At 43.5% G+C, this 16,752-nt stretch overlaps 1 protein-coding gene across 2 annotated transcripts in view; it reads right to left on the reverse strand.

Moving 5' to 3' along the window:
• The window catches only part of GLRA1 (glycine receptor alpha 1), an 87,481-nt gene that overhangs the window by 24,452 nt on the left and 46,277 nt on the right, over nucleotides 1-16,752 (reverse strand). For both annotated transcript variants that reach the window (XM_035105715.3, XM_088662025.1), the window contains exon 3: nucleotides 15,756-15,823. In XM_035105715.3, coding sequence (XP_034961606.1) covers nucleotides 15,756-15,823 — 68 coding nt within the window. The remainder of the gene's footprint in view (nucleotides 1-15,755; nucleotides 15,824-16,752) is intronic.

Consider the following 16,752-nt stretch of genomic DNA (forward strand, 5'->3'; position numbering starts at 1 on the left):
GGACATGTGGTGTGTGTGTGTGTGTGTGTGTGAGAGAGAGAGAGAGAGAGAGAGAGACAGAGACAGAGACAGAGACAGAGACAGACAGACAAAGCAAGAGTACACAAATGGGGCCAACCCTATTAAGGATCCCTGTTGTTCATAGGGGTGTCCCATCCAGCTGCAAACCCAGACAGTGATGCAGATTTTATGGGCTTGCCCTCTAATTTAATGGAAACTTGTCTCGCCCGTGCTATTGAGAATGACATTTGCTTCACTGTCTCATGTCTTACAGCTCCCCTGTGTTGTCACCAGGCCAAGCCAAGCCAGACCCTTTCCCTGGACAATAGGTGGTAGCTCTGGTTTCCTTTGTCTGACCAATGGCTTCCCTTTGCCATCTGCCCTCTTGGGTTCCTGTGAGAAAAGAAGCCCTTTTTGCAAACAAAGGAGGCGATAAAAGCTCCCGGTCCCTTCCTTCATTTGCATTTTCAATGTGCTTGAGGAATGGCAGGTCATAAACCAATTTCACTGCCCTTGACCAAATTAATTGTTAGGATTAGGATTTATGTTTTTTATTTAGTGCTTTTCTTACTTGGGATGACCTGAAGCAGTGAGTCAGACGCCGATAATAAAGTGAAGGTGTGTGCAGAAGCCATTATATGTGTGCTCACTAGTAACCGCAGACAGAAGCAGCTGATCTTTTCTCTTAATGCAAATCAATGGTGCTTAGAATTACTGCCTATTTTTGGAAATTTGCCCTCAGCTAGAGGTGCATTGAAAACTGTCGTGAAAGCAGCCTTGAATGTGCACGACAGAGGAGTTCCCCAAAACTGGAGATAGGCATATAAATGTGGAGCAAGGTGGCAATTGAACAGTGGGTGTTTAATGGAATTTGCTCCAGATATCCAGATCTTGGAACAAAATTGCAAATTTATTTACAGTATTCATACATTTAGAAACTGTCTTTCATTAAAAAACAACAAGGCAGCTTACAGAATGGAATCAATGCAACAAAACAGGAAGACCCTAAAAGCTCAAATACCAGAATTTCCTACAGAGATGGTACTAAAAAAGCTGAAAGCAGTCAGGCATAGGCATGTTTTAACCAATTACCCATGGTGCCCACTGCATATCTATGGGAATGCCATTCCACCTCAGGCACCCCCTAACTTCGGCCCTCCAGATGTTGTGGACTACAATTCCCATCATCCCTGACCACTGGTCCTGTTAGCTCGGGATCATGGGAGTTGTAGGCCAAAACATCTGGAGGGCCACAGTTTGGGAATGCCTGTTCCACAGCATGGTGGCCACTCCAGAGAAGACTCTTCATTGAACTGCTGCTAGACAGGTCTTCTCCAGGCATGACATGATTAGGAGTGTCTCTCCCAAGCATCTCAGTGAATGGGCTGAATTGCTCTGCTTTCCTATGGACCACATCAGTGAGGCTGAGATGGGGGTCTTGTCATCTGGGCAGCCCAGGAGCTCCATACACATGGCCAAGGCTTGCGCCTTGGGGAGGTTGCTTCAGAGTTGCTAACACAGCAGTTTGACTTCACCCCTGGTGGTGCACTCCAGTGTCTCTCGAGACAGATGGTTGACAACAATAAATAAAGAGACTTGGCCACCATGTTACTTGCCTTGGTAACTTCTAGACTGGATTATTGTAACACACTTTACACAGACCTGTCTTTGAAGAGGTTTCAGCATCTGTTGCTGGTCCAGAATATGGCAGTCTGGTTTCCACTTGGACTGGCCAGTCATTCCTAAAGCCCGGACCTTTATTAAGGCAAGCATGTGCTGCTCTACCACTGACCAACGGTCCTTCAGCAGACTTTGCTACTCAAGGCTGTTGTCTATAAATCTGCTGAAGTTCCTGCCAGGGACCTTTCTGTGCAGAAGTCCTGCCTCTGATTGGCTCCGGCCTCCCCTAGATCTATTCTCCCTGCCTGAAGCGCAACCAGTCAGAACTGGTTTCAGCCCACTGCTCTGGAGACGAGATATTCCTAGTTCCTGGATGCAGGGCCGTCTTAAGTGCCCCTGGCGCCGTGGTGCAACGGATCTCTCCGGCGCCCCCCGCCCCGTTTCCCAGCGTGGTGGGCGGGCGGGCACAGCACGGTTACCACAGGCGCTGTGCGCGGCGGGCGGGCAGGCACAGCGCGGTTGCCGTGGGTGCAGCTGCGTGGTGGACCGGCGGACCGGCCGGCCAGCAGGTGGGCGCAGCTCGCGGCACCCCCCTGGCGGGCCGGCGCCGTGGTGCCCTGCGCCACTCAGCCTGGCCGTAGGGCCGGCCCTGCCTGGATGTGTAATCATATGGCCAGTACAGGACTGTACCAAGGTTACTGTGGCTTCTGGTATCCCCCGCAGCGCACTGTACAGTAGCAGCAGGAAAAGAAGATGATTTATTTAAATAAATGAATGAAATCCACTTAAGATTCCCATAAACTTGCTAGACTTGCTTGTGGGTTTCCCATAAACTCCTGGTTGGCCGATATGAGAACAGGATACTAGACTACATTGGTCCAGCAGGCTCTTCTATGTTCTTAAGGACTTCTGACCGGGGTGTATGCTGAAATGCATTTGGCAAACATCTTCACGTCCTTTTTAGCACAGTTAATATCCTTATAGAAATTCATGATGTGTTTGCCTTTATAAAGTCCACCTGTCACCACAGGCGCTTTTGCAGTGCTAATGGCACCACATAACTTTCTCCTGCTGGCTCTCCACCTCCATTTGAACTTGAAAGTATGCCTCTTAGAGGCATGAATAAAATTTTATTCCCTGCTCTTTTGCGAGAAGGGATGGGCTCTAAGAAGTCACCTTCACATGTTCTGGCTAATTACCCATTTCCTCCCCAAGGTAAGATATCTTTAGAAAACTGTTGAATAGCTGAAGACAGCCAATAATGGGATTGGCCTTCTGCACAACTAACCAGTCACGCAAGTCTGAAGTCAGGTAAGAAAGATATAGTTAAAATGGGGGCAGGCGGAATGGACAGCTTTGAAGAGAAGAGGCTCGAGTCTCTACGGACAGCAGCTACCTGAGCAAATCAAATGCATCGATTCCCTCCCCTTTCTGTTTGTGAAAATCAGTGATGGCTACAGTCAGTGAAAATCAATGTAATTCGCCTAACAGGCAAAAAGAAAAAGACTCTTTTGCTTATTCAGCTACAAACCGACCAAACGCTGGCAGGTCAGCCCTGATCCTGTGCCTATTTCATGTAAGGCATGAAATAAATCTAGTTGGAGAGGAATTCCAGCAGGAGCTGCTCGATGTTTATTGCCTTGCATGATGAAAAGGTGCAAGAGCGATTTGGGAAAGCAAGGATTTTATGGCTTGGGGAACTAAGCAGTCTTTGAATAAATGGAGGTTTGAGCAGAGTCCTTAACCGTGGGAGATCGAAGGAAGATACCAGGTACCATTTGGGAAAGGGCTGGAGCTCAGCGGCAGACCATCAAAATTACATGAAGAAGGCGCAGGGTTCAACCCTTGGTTTCTCCCAGAGTGGATTTGATTTAAATCATGATTTAAATCACTAGTCAGTAAGACTTGATTTAATTTTTTTTTTTACAGAAAGACTCATTCTTGCTGGTATAATCTTAATATTTACAACCAAAAGAAGGTTTCATTTTTGGAATAATAAATGTTCAGAGTAGTTTTTACAGTTCTATCAAAAATTACCGATTTTGTTATGCTATAAGAAAGACATAGACTGATAATTATGACATTAATGTGAGGTTTAATAAGTTCACTGTTTATATTTGGATAACATTTCTGCTGTACTTTATTGGAAGGAGAAAAAAACAATCCTTTCCTTAATAACAATTTAAACAATTAATTTAACTAAAACAATAGCATTATAGCATATGTATCCATGTTTGTTAACTGATGTGGTTAAGCTTTTTTAAAAAACAAACAAAACAAAACTTAGACTGAGATTTAGCACACATGAAAAACATAAAAGAAATCCTTATTTCCTGATGAATAGCCTTTGGACTATAATGTAACTTAAATAGAAAACTATCTTTAAAAAGATTTTTCCTCCAAAAGCATTTTATTTTAAAAAATCTGATTTTTTTAAAAAAATCTGATTTAAATGAAAAAAAAATCCATTTTTTTTTAAAAAAACCATTGATTTTTATCCACCCTGGGTTCTCCAGATTGGGGAGGGGGCGGAGCTCCTATCTGAAATCCTAGAGAGTCTCTGCCAGCTGGTATAGACAATACTGAGCTAGATGGACCCATGCCCTGATTCAGTAGAAGGCAGTTTCCAATGCTCCAATGGGCCTCCCAAAGGGAAGGCTGGTTTTAGTGGGATTCTTCTTATTATTTATTAAATTTGTATGATTCTATACAATGGAATGATTCTAGAGTAAGTGCATTTTCGCGCATGAAACTGAAATTGGGTTGTGCCTTGGTTGTTTGATAACAGGAATGTAAAAAGTGACATCTCCTTGGTGGGACATCTGACTCCTTGGACTGTCACTGTTCCACTGTGGAACGTCATGTGGATCCAGAATTGGCCTCCACAGTCACTTATGGACTCAATGTTAAAACCATGTTTATAGAGGACAATCTTACTCGGCTACGAGTGATCGCCAAAGAAGAAGAAGACTATCTTACATTCACAGCGCTCACACATGACACACGTACAGTGAGAGAGGTCCAGGTGAAACCTCTAATTTTCACTTGGGGCTGCAATGTTAGCACATTTATTATATTATATTCTCTATTTATTAAAATATTTTACAATCTCCTTTCATCACTTACGTACGGGGTGGTGTACAAACTAAAGCGAAAAATGATCACACCACCATAGATAGGACCATAAAATATAAATCCATGAAATCCAATCAAAACAGCTTTACATGACAGTAAAGCACTTCTCTGGCCTCGATGAAAACGCAGAATTCACTTCAGAGGAAACATGAATAGAGTTGCACTTTAGGTTATTTTAGAAATTATTTAATTTCTTATTGCACATTTGAATTCTTTTTTGTTTCAGGAATCAAATGTCTTGAGTTATCTATGGTTCTATACATACCATACATTTAAATCACATGGCTTCCCCCAAAGTGCCTTTCAAAGTGTAGTTTATTTCTCATATAGCTACAACCCCCAGCCTCCTTAACAAACATTTTTGGGTCACTTCTGGGTTCAATGTTCTGTGTGTGTGTTTGCAGTCAAACACATATTGAAAGGGGGTTGCTTGTATACTTCCTGGGGAATTACAGTCAAACCACACCTTCCTAACAAGCACCATATCTGTGCCTAAGTTGCCTTAGTGGATTAGTTTGAACAACTAATCAACTGATCCCTGAGGCCAGAAATAACAATTATCTTGGCAAACCTGTGTATCCAAATTAATGTACTGTAATGAGAATGCAAGGGCAAGGGGCAGATTTATGGGAAGGGTTTGGTGAGCCTGCTCTTCCTGTAGCTGTTGATTCTTCTCAGGTAGAAACCTTGCCCCATTCCTGCTTCTCAGATTGGTTTCTCAGTCTACTTTTGGAACATGACTGGGGTTGGGTAGTGAATGACAGCATGGGGCCATTTGCTAGAGAATTCATGAATAAGGGAAATAATAATAATAATAATAATTATTATTATTATTTATACCCCGCCCATCTGGCTGGGTTTCCCCAGCCACTCTGGGCGGCTTCCAACAGAAAAATAAAACACAGTAATCTATTAAACATTAAAAGCCTCCCTGAACAGGGCTGCCTTCAGATGTCTTCTAAAAGTCTGGTAGTTGTTTTCCTCTGTTGGGAGGGCGTTCCACAGGGCAGACATCTGTTGTTGGGAGGGCGTTCCACAGGGCAGGCGCCACCACCGAGAACGCCCTCTGCCTAGTTCCCTGCAACTTGGCTTCTCGCAACGAGGGAACCGCCAGAAGGCCCTCGGTGCTGGACCTCAGTGTCCGGGCAGAATGACGGAGGTGGAGATGCTCCTTCAGGTATACTGGACCGAGGCCATTAAGCAGCTCCCTCATGTCTCTATGCACATGTAACCACAGTGAGCCTCCTTCCACCACAAAGTTAGGCTTGAAATAAGCATTCTTTATACTCTCTCTCTCTCTCTCTCTCTCTCTCTCTCTCTCTCTCTCGTACTTCTTCCATGGGCTAATAATAATAATAATAATAATAATAATAATAATAATAATAATATATTATTTATACCCCGCCCATCTGGCCGGGTTCCCCCAGCCACTCTGGGTGGCTTCCAACAAAATATTAAATTACAGAAATCCATCAAACATTAAAAGCTTCCCTAAACAGGGCTGCCTTAACATGCCTTCTAAAGGTCTGGTAATTGTTATTCTCTTTGACCTCTGCCTCGTTCCCTGTAACTTGGCTTCTCGTAGCGAGGGAACCGCCAGAAGGGGAGCCACATCCACATTAGAGTTAAGGAAACCCATGGTTGCAAATTCTGCCTTTCCTCATAACTTCTAGCACTATCCTCAGCATATATGACCTGACCGTTCTTTCTTCTGAATGCTCTGATGAGCTTCTTCTCATTTTTTAGACTTGTGGCTAGTAAGCGGAGTGCCCGGATGACTCCTAACAATTATTTTTGGTTATTTCCGGCCTCTGGTTTCTGGTGCCCTTTATATTAATTTCTGTAGCTGTGGGTTGCACTACAGTCGCCTATAAGGTTACATTTGGTTTAACCTTTTGAAGTGAGATGGATAGCATATGAGATTTCTTTAAATAGATCAAATTATATATAGATCATATAGATACAAAAGGGCACAACAGAATGAGGATTCCAAATGTCAGCTCTTGATCTTCAATTTAAGCTTGCATTGGTAACTTTTGCTACCAACTTTGAAGTTACTTGGGAGGCGTGACCAGTCTGATATCCATTCATTATTTTGAGTCAAATATTTATATTCTGCAACTTAATATTTTGACCTCACCTTTCCACCATGGATCCTCAAGATGGCTTACAACAGGCACCCTCAACCTTTTTGGGTCACTGGGTACATTTGGAAATTTAAGAAACTGCTATGGGTAGCACAAAATGTCAGTTTCACAGAAGAAAATTGGTGGTCTTCCAAGCCTCCCCACCCAACAAACAGGGAATGCATCCCCCCAAAGAAGCACAGGCAAAAATGCAGCAAACTTCCCTTTTAGAGCAGGCATCCCCAAACTGCGGCTCTCCAGATGTTTTGGCCTACAACTCCCATGATCCCTAGCTAACAGGACCAGTGGTCAGGGATGATGGGAATTGTAGTCCACAACATCTGGAGGGACGAAGTTTGGGGGTGCCTGTTTTAGAGCCTTAAAGCTTAAAACCAACCATCTGGCTTGGCCCTGGAAGCAAACTGGTAGCAACCAGTAGAGCTGAAACAGGCCTGTTGTAAATACTGTAATGCTTTACACTACACAGTAATCTGGCACCACACAATAATCTGGAAACATTTCTGAACATCTTTTAAAGAGAGCCCTATATACAGAATTTTACATATACCAAAGGTGGATGGGGTGTGAATGACCACAAAAAGGTCTGATCTCCCCAAGAAGGGACTTGGCTGGGACATCAGGAAAAGCTGCTGAGAACTATCCAAGGCCACTATTCTAGGGTAATGCTGGACCCAGGAGTGTTCCCAAACTGTGGACCCAAAACAAGCAAAACCCCTGCATCTGGATCAGTACAGCCTCAAATCAGACAACAGTTTGTCAGATTTAAGCTCCAGTCTGTTTACCTGGTCCAAATTTTACTTCTTTCGCATCTTTGAGGGCAGGTTAAAATGAGAGGTGTTGCTGAGTGTCATCAGCCTATTGATGACACAACTAAATCTCTGGACAAACTCACCCAGCAGTTTCATATAGATGTTGGGAACATAATGGAATCTTGGCCAGGGGGTGAAAGAGCCTTAGCACAATGTGTTCTCAATCCTCCCCTCCAGGAATGGCTGGAGTCACCAAAACATAATATATATTAATCCCAGTTCCATGGGAAGGTTCAGAATGATGCCATAGCAAATCACATTGAAGATCACTGAGAGTTCTAGGTTTAAAAGATTGCGCTCCCTCTATCAATTTCCCAAGATAGGTCTTCTGCCCTTGTTTCACTCTCATATCCAGGCTAGAAGCAAGATTGATGATCCAGACAATTGGTTTCCTTCAGGAATACCTGGAGCTGAGATGCCATTACATGCTCCATTGCCTTGCCCAGGAATGGTGAATTAGAGACTGGAAATAGTTTTTTAGGTTGGGACGATCCAGTGGAGGTTTTTTTTAAAAAGAGAGAGAGGTCTCACAACAGCTTCCTCCATAATCTCCTCCAAGGAAGCATTTAGCTCCTCAGCCACTCATGATGCTGGTTCTCCCTCTTCAATCAGTTGAGAAGGGCAAGAGAGAGGAGTACAAATGGCCAGTTTCACCTCTCCAAAAAAAAATATCCAGTCCACATCCTTAGGTTACCCAAACTGTTTAAAGCAGGACAAGAGGAAACCATTGGCATGTTCAGAATTCCCACTCTGATTGTGATGTCCAAGTCAGAATGTATGGGAGTGCAAAGTAATCCTGTTTTGGTTCTGCCTTATTTATTTCCTGTATAATAATAATGATAGGTTTAAATATTTTATTCTGCCTTTTTTTAAAAAAAAAACAAATCAGAGCAACTTACAAAATTGAAGACATTGCAAAAGAAATGAAAAAGGAAATTAAGCAAAACCATGTGTGTGTGAATTTCCACTCATACAACGGGAATTGCTCTTCCTTTTCTCCTTCCTGAAGTGCTCCATGGACCCCCAGAATCAGATCCATTGGGTCCCTCATCTCTCCAGAGCAGATTTTGAGGATATGCAGGGAGGAGGCGAAGAAGATAAAGTCCTGTTGCATGAGTGGAGGTCTATTCTGCTTGCACATGGGCACCACTGAATGCAACCCACTGTGACAACTGCACACAATAACACTGCGTTATAATCCAAATCATTGCCACATTAAAATTGAACCATACAATTGTTTTTTTAAGAAAAGGAATGCCCTATAAAATGTTCTAAAACTAAACCAAGATTGAAGGGGTGGTGGTGGTCACAATCAAGGTGCCGCCAATATAAAGTCCTTGCTCCATATTGACTCCTAACTTGTAACTCTTAAAGAAAGATGATAGGCCCAAGGATATATAGGAAGATGTTCAGGGTGAGCTGTATAGGTTAAGGCCATCACCACGGAACTGGGTCCAGAAGCATTTAAGAGAAACATGGCCTCATGTGTCACAATTCCCAAGTGGTAATATTGTTCTTGCAGACTTCTAACATGCCTATTCTATTTTCACATTGAACATCATCCCTTCTTTTCCCCACTACACATCGTCTGAAGACCTTTTAACACCTGTGCTATATTAAGCTGACCATAACAGTTTCCTGGGTTCCATGATCACTGCAGAAGGTGTCAGCAGTCACGAAATTAAAAGATGCCTGCTTCTTGGGAGAAAAGCAATGACAAACCTAGACAGCATCTTAAAAAGCAGAGACATCACCTTGCCAACAAAGGTCCGTATAGTTAAAGCTATGGTTTTCCCAGTAGTGATGTATGGAAGTGAGAGCTGGACCATAAAGAAGGCTGATCACCAAAGAATGGATGCTTTTGAATTATGGTGCTGGAGGAGACTCTTTTTTTTTTTTTTTTTAAATATTTTTATTAATTTTCCAATTAAAACCAATTATATCACATTCAATATTTCAAATTATACACATATATATATCAATCAAACCGAATGTTATGCCAAATCATCTAAATAATTTATTTTTGGGTTCCCATGCTTCAAGAAATTGGGAATTCCTCGCAACTGTCCACTGCCGTCTTATTTCTAAAGTTCAAATCGTCCTCCAAGCTCATAATATTCCAAATCTTCCCCTTACAGTCACCTAGATGTTTTCCACTTTCATCCGATTGTTCCAGCTGCTGAGATAAATGTCAAACGAAGTTTCACAGATGTTCTTTCTCCTGTGTGAGTTAATCAGTCCAGCCTCCCCATAAATCTTCTTAGTGGAGCTCCCTGTTGCGACGGAGTAGCAGCGCCATCTTAAAAGGCTCAAATCACTTTCATTTTCTCTCATAGCCATGAAGATTTACGATTTATTTATCTTTATAGAATTTACAGCTTTTTCAGGCAGGAGACCCAAACATCCAACCATGAACTCTTGGTAAATTAATGGATCTCCTTGCCCTATAGCTGAACTTAGCTTCAGGTCGCTGCTCCAATTTAAAGTGCGTCACAGCTCATAAATCCTCCGAACGCGTCCAGAACTCCTTCCGTCTGACTAGGGGGGGGCTTTTCTCATCGGCAACTTCACATCTTTAAGAAATATGCTCAGTAACAACAGCTATAAAGTTCAACTCACACAGTCTTTTGCTTCTCTTTCACTCCAAACAAACCAGGACATCGCGTCCGGGAAGATACGAGGCAACAATATGAAGAAAAAATAAAAACTTGCTTCCCTTATCGCTCCGTCCCCATCAATCCTTCTTCCAGATGCCGTACATTCTTTGACTCCTCTCGCTCAGCAGCATAAAATTCTCAGCAGTAAACAGCGCTTCTTCCCCTCCTTCTGAAGTATGTCCATAGATTTAAGCCTAATTATCTTCTTTAACCATGGAAATCCCGCCATGCAGATTAGCGTCCGAGAGTCCTGGCCGCCGTAAGTGCTCAGCCCAAGCTCCCCCCACTCCAAAAACAGTCGGAGTGGGTCTGGGGGCATCGCGGGCCAGCGGCCCCTCTCCGTAACCCCCGGAGAGGGTAGGGGGTTGCCATTTACTCCCCTAGCAACCGCCAAATTCCTTACGAAGGTCAGAGAGATGGAAAACAGGTCCGCCATTCCTGCAGGCGGAAACCGGAACTGCTGGAGGAGACTCTTGAGAGTCCCATGGACTGCAAGAAGATCAAACCTACCCATTCTTAAGGAAATCAGCCCTGAGTGCTCACTGGAAGGACAGATCGTGAAGCTGAGGCTCCAATACTTTGGCCACCTCATGAGAAGAGAAGACTCCCTGGAAAAGACCCTGATGTTGGGAAAGATGGAGGGCACTAGGAGAAGGGGACGGCAGAGGACGAGATGGTTGGACAGTGTTCTCGAAGCTACGAACATGAGTTTGACCAAACTGCGGGAGGCAGTGGAAGACAGGAGTGCCTGGCGTGCTATGGTCCATGGGGCCATGAAGAGTCGGACACGACTGAACGACTAAACAACAACAGTTTCCTGAAAAAGTGCACCCCATGAAAAATGTTTAATAAGGTATTTAATCTCACCATGGATCTAGTTGTACTTAGGAAAGAACAGCTGCAACTCAATCGTTCAGCAACATTACCAGTAGCTATGCAGATAGGCAGTGGTGCCGCAGAAGGGTAGGAGCATTTTGTCATTTTAAATGCCTGCGTACTGGAGTCAAAACACAGATGCATCCCTTCCAGAGATTGAACAAGAGACCTTGGAGTGGACTGATTTCTGGTGCATGTTTGTGAATATATGAACAAAACAGGAATGGCGTTTTACCAGAAAAATAGAAACTGCCTCTGGTAAATACAAGACTGTTGAAACGTATCAAATGTTCACATTTCCATATTCCCATAAAAAGATATGCTGTGCACCAAAGGCAGCTTCCAAAGATTTCTGAAGCACAGCCAGCCACATGCAGAACTTGTGATGCTACAAAAGCACAGGCGATGGCCTCCAAAACCTCATTGCCCAGAAAGTGCCTCAGGTGTGTGTGTGTGGGGGGGGGAAGGCACTCCTGGCCATCCCTAGAACCTGAATGTGGAAGAACAAGCTAGGACCTCCCAGTTTTGAACTTGGTTGACTAAGGATGGAGAAATGACACCAATGACAAGTCTGCCTCCCTCTCCTAGGAAATGGTGGTATCTGGCTATATCCCCCCTTCAATGTAGATGGGTTCAGCTGCAGTGTGCTCAACCTTACTCACTCTGCTGCAGCTCCAGGACACTGGTTGAACCAGTTCTGATGTTAAAAGATCTAGAATCATAGAATTATAAAGTTGGGAGGGACCTTGAGGGTTATCTAATCCAACCTCCTGCAATGCAGGAATCTCTCTCAACTAAATCTCACCTAGAAGTGTTGTTGCAACAGTATTTCCTCAAATTGGTGACAGCCAGCCACCACTGCAGAGCTTGAAGGGAATGTGTTACCTTTACTGATAGGCAGGGGGAGCCAGAGAAATCATAGAATTTTAGAGTTGGAAGAAGCAAGGAATGCCTCAGGCAGCATGGCGCAAGGGCAGAGTTGCTGACTGGCCATCCAGCCTCACAAGATGCCAACAGCCTGCACCATTGGTGGCAAACCAGTTAGCAACTAACTGCACACTTGCATGATGCTGACTGAAGGGGTCTCAGCCTCAACTGCCACTTCCTGGCAGATATCAGATAGGGCAGGAGTTCCCCTTCCCCTTTGATTGTCCTGCAGCAGTAGCCAGCATTTCCCACCAGCAAGTCATTTTGCCAGCTGCCACTAATGATAAAATCCAAGTATGTATGGCCAGGCCCACAGAAAGGCAAAAAGAGGGCATCGTCTTGCCTTTATTTACACATGAAGACATTTCTTCAGAACTGTTGTCTTGCTCTGGTGCAAGACATTATTATTATTATTATTATTATTATTATTATTATTATTATTATTATTATTATTATTACAACGGGCAAGCATCAACCAGCATATCTGAAAGCTGCTTTGGCCATACCCAAGGACATTTTGCTACAAGGAAGGCAAAACTTGCAAATGGGCCCAATCTGTTTGTGGCAAATTTCTTCCTGGCTCTGGATATGGCAACCATGGGGAACCATAACAAAGTCCAGTAGAGTGCAAAAGAGGCAAAACAAGGTTAGAACTACGGTGCAGAATGAAGGGAGGGTTTGTTTCTTGGCCAACTGCACTGTAAGTGCCAGGTGCAGTCGGCTTTTAAAGGTGGCCATTGGACCAGAGTGTAAATTTGTGCCTCCCGGTCCATCCACCAAGCTCAAGCCCCTCAGGTGCCCATGACTGGGCAGTTTGAACTGGAGTACTTGGTGAGCAATCCCACCTTGCAATGCGGCTGGCTGGGTGATGCCCAACCACCAATGTGACTCCCAGCATCTAGGAAAGGCAGTCAGTGTAGGAGGGGCCACAACCACTGCCCACCTGGAACAGGGTAAGTGGCCATTTTTGTTAAGCTGCTGAAAACAGTTTGCTACCTTTGACTGTAGCAGCAGGCGATGACTACCGTTTTGATTCCTAATGGAAATTGATTGGAGACCAGTTCTACAGACTGACCCAAAGAGCCTCAGGTGCATGCAACTGTATGTTTATATGACATAAATTGGTCAAGAGAACCACATTAGGATTTTTCAGTATTGTGACTTTAAGATGGGTTTGCCTTCTGTACCAACCATTCTGCATTGCAGGGGGTTGGACTTGATGACCGCGAGGTTCCCTTCCAACTTATGATTCCATGATTCTCCTCTATTTCATTCATTTTCTACAGCAGCCTGCTCCTTTCTTCCTTGCTGTATCTTCTCTTTTGTGAATTCCATTGAGCTGGAAGCCTTCTCCTAGAAACTCCCCACTTGTGACATCTTTTTCATTACTCTCCCTAATTTTTGATGAATACAGACCTGCTTCCCAGAGTTCCTGCGCATCTATTCTCCTGAGAATGCCTGCCCTTTATTGATGGCTCCTGCACTCCTTCCAGCTCCTATTATTCTCCTTTGGATTGTGCCCCAAACTGTGTTTGTGAACTCATTAGACCTTTGCATGTTGACATAATGATAGCTACTGATTTGTGTGCTGCAAAGACTGCCTCTAGTGTCTTTAAATGTCAACATTAATGTCTTATGTGTGAACTAAAATCCCCCAATACTGGCAGTTTAATGATCTTTCTAGATAAAAGCTGAAATTGTAATAACTATGTAAATTTCAGCCCAAGGGAAGCAGTATTCTCATAGTGATCCCAAAACAAAAGTGTAGGAGTCATCAGCCTCTGCTGGCTACATCTGTTTAGAAAACCAAAAGCTAAGAGTTTTAGTTTTCCACATGAAACTCAAAAATGACACGAAAATACAATTGCATTTCAGTTTGGGAGTGACTGGTTTTGTATTTTTGTATACTGAAAAGCTAATATGCAGCAAACACTTTTCTGTCTGTCACCAGGAATGATTGACAACCTGAATTCCTTAATGAAAAATGGTGCATTTCAATTGAATACCATTATTAAAACTGGAAACTATCTTTCAAGAATTACAGCCATCTCAGCTTCAAATGTCTGCTGATGCTTTATCTTCAGCTTCCTCTCAGACATGATAAGAAGTGAGAGCACTTTGTGACTTGGAAATCAAGAACGATGTGGCCATATAGTAATGGGAGACTCTTTTCCATTTTGGTTTCTCATCTTTCCAATCTTTAGATGTGATCTTCTGCTAATGTACACATGACTTTATGCCATTTTGTACACATTTCTGCTAATCAATTCCCCCATATGAGGCACTTTTGTGTGTTATTTGCATGAACATATGCATTTTTAGACACATTTTATCCCACTAGATGCATTTCTGTATACCTCATTTGTTTGGAGAACTGAATTGGAAAATTCATAGGAAGTGTGAATTTCACAGGATGGTTGTGTTCCAGTTCCTATATTGCTTCAGAAAGTGTGAATTGGGCAGGCTCAACTTTAAATGCAAACTAATTGCGCTGTGGTTAAACCACTGAGCCTAGGGCTTGCTGATCAGAAGGTTGGCGGTTCGAATCCCTGTGACGGGGTGAGCTCCTGTTGCTTGGTCCCAGCTTCTGCCAACCTAGCAGTTCGAAAGCACGTCAAAATGCAAGTAGATAAATAGGAACCGCTACAGCGGGAAGGTAAACGGCGTTTCCATGTGCTGCTCTGGTTCTCCAGAAGCGGCTTTGTCATGCTGGCCACATGACCTGGAAGCTATACGCCGGCTCCCTCGGCCAATAATGCGAGATGAGCGCGCAACCCCAGAGTCAGTCACGACTGGACCTAATGGTCAGGGGTCCCTTTACCTTTTTACTAATTCAAATTTATCTCCCCCCCATTCCCTCCAGCACTTGCCACCTCAGTGTGGACAGCATTCCCAGCTTCCACCACTCATGGGGATCACATGAGCAAGTGTGTCTTTCTACCAAACTAATACGATAAGTAAAGGATGCAAATAACATATATGCATTCCATCATTCTCCCCTACAGAACAAAGGGTGCTTTGCAATAAGAAACAACCTAATCATGATTTTAGAACTGCCCTCAACACAGCAACTTGTCAACATGGTAGGAGGGTCGGCATTTTTACATCCCCCGAAACCTGGATGAATTTAAAATAGTGTTTAAATTTCACCTAAATGTATCCAAAGGGTTGAATATATTTTGAAACCTGTAGAACCCTTTGGAACTCTTGAGCTTTCTGGTTTTTTGTCCGGTTAGCAAAGTAGATTACATTGCTCTTAGCCAGGTTTGTTGTTGTTTTCTTCCCCAGATGCTGCTCTGGGAAGTAGCACGGCTTCCAGAGAAGCCCAGGCACCCATTTCATTTGCAGCTTCTGTGTGGAGAGATTCTGCTCCTAACACAAAACCCTGACCCATCCTGTCAGCATCGATACAGTGAGCTTGCTCCCCATTGCTGACAAGGGAAGAAAAGGGGGAAACATGGGAACAGAGAGATAATCACTTATCTTTTCTAGTGCGTGAAATGCAAATAACACATGCTGCTTATAGTACTTGTCTCATGACCTGGATACGGTATGCACAGGTTCCATATTTTGTTGTTACTCACCATAGTGGTTTCTGCAATAGATCCAAAGCTGTTGATGAAAATATTGCAGCTGACATTCACTGGAGGGCCTGCAAAACAAGTGAAGGTTGATCAGAAGTTCTGTGTGCCACCTAGCAAAAGTAGACCCTGCATTTAGCAGGGTTTGGCACCACCTGAGCCAAACCCTTCTTCCCACTCAGATTTGATGGGGGCCTTCAGATTGTCACAGTTTTGGAGGGAGAGATTCAAGCACATACTGGAGCTTTTGGTTTGTGCACTTAAAACAGATTAAAGGGTTTTGCTCCCCAAGAGCAATAAATTCACTTAAAAATAAAAAAAGAATTGGCCATTTTGCGGTTTGAAAACTGAGGGGGGGGGGAAATGCATTGAAAAGTGTGATAGGAATGGATGAATAAGAAGATGTATGAACACCCTGCAAGCAGATTGCGATGAATGTTTGTTGATGTAGCACCTCCCCACAAACAAATCAGAATGAATGCTGAATGAAAACCAGATATAATCTAACCTCTAAATAAGCTCTGTGCAAGCAAATAAGGATGAACGTTCAATAAACAAGTTGTCTGGCACAAACCTATATTGATGTGATGTCTGTCAATCTGTTTTTGACATGGGATATTGTGTTAAGGGTTGGTTTTGCAATATGTTCTTAATATTTCAAAAAAGGACCAAAAAACCCCCCCCATAATGGCCAAGCTTTTGCTTGTTCTTAAGAACATAAGGAGAGCTGTGATGGATGAGATCAAAGACCCATCCAGTCCTGTATCCTGTTTTCCCAGTGGTCAGGCAGGTGCCTATGGGAAGACTGCAAGCAGGACCTGAATACCACTTGTGACTTCCACCAACTGGTGTTTGTTGGTTGCATGTGCACAAAGCTCACACATCTAGTAACTGTACACATCTAAGCTTCCCATCCATGCATTCAGTGAGATGGCACGGAAAGGGCTTTTATGTGTGCCTCTGGAAGGTAGGGAAGAATTATATAACCTAAGGACCCATC

This window comes from Zootoca vivipara, chromosome 2 (assembly GCF_965207765.1).
Source record: "Zootoca vivipara chromosome 2, rZooViv2.hap1.1, whole genome shotgun sequence".
Lineage (NCBI taxonomy): Eukaryota > Metazoa > Chordata > Lepidosauria > Squamata > Lacertidae > Zootoca > Zootoca vivipara.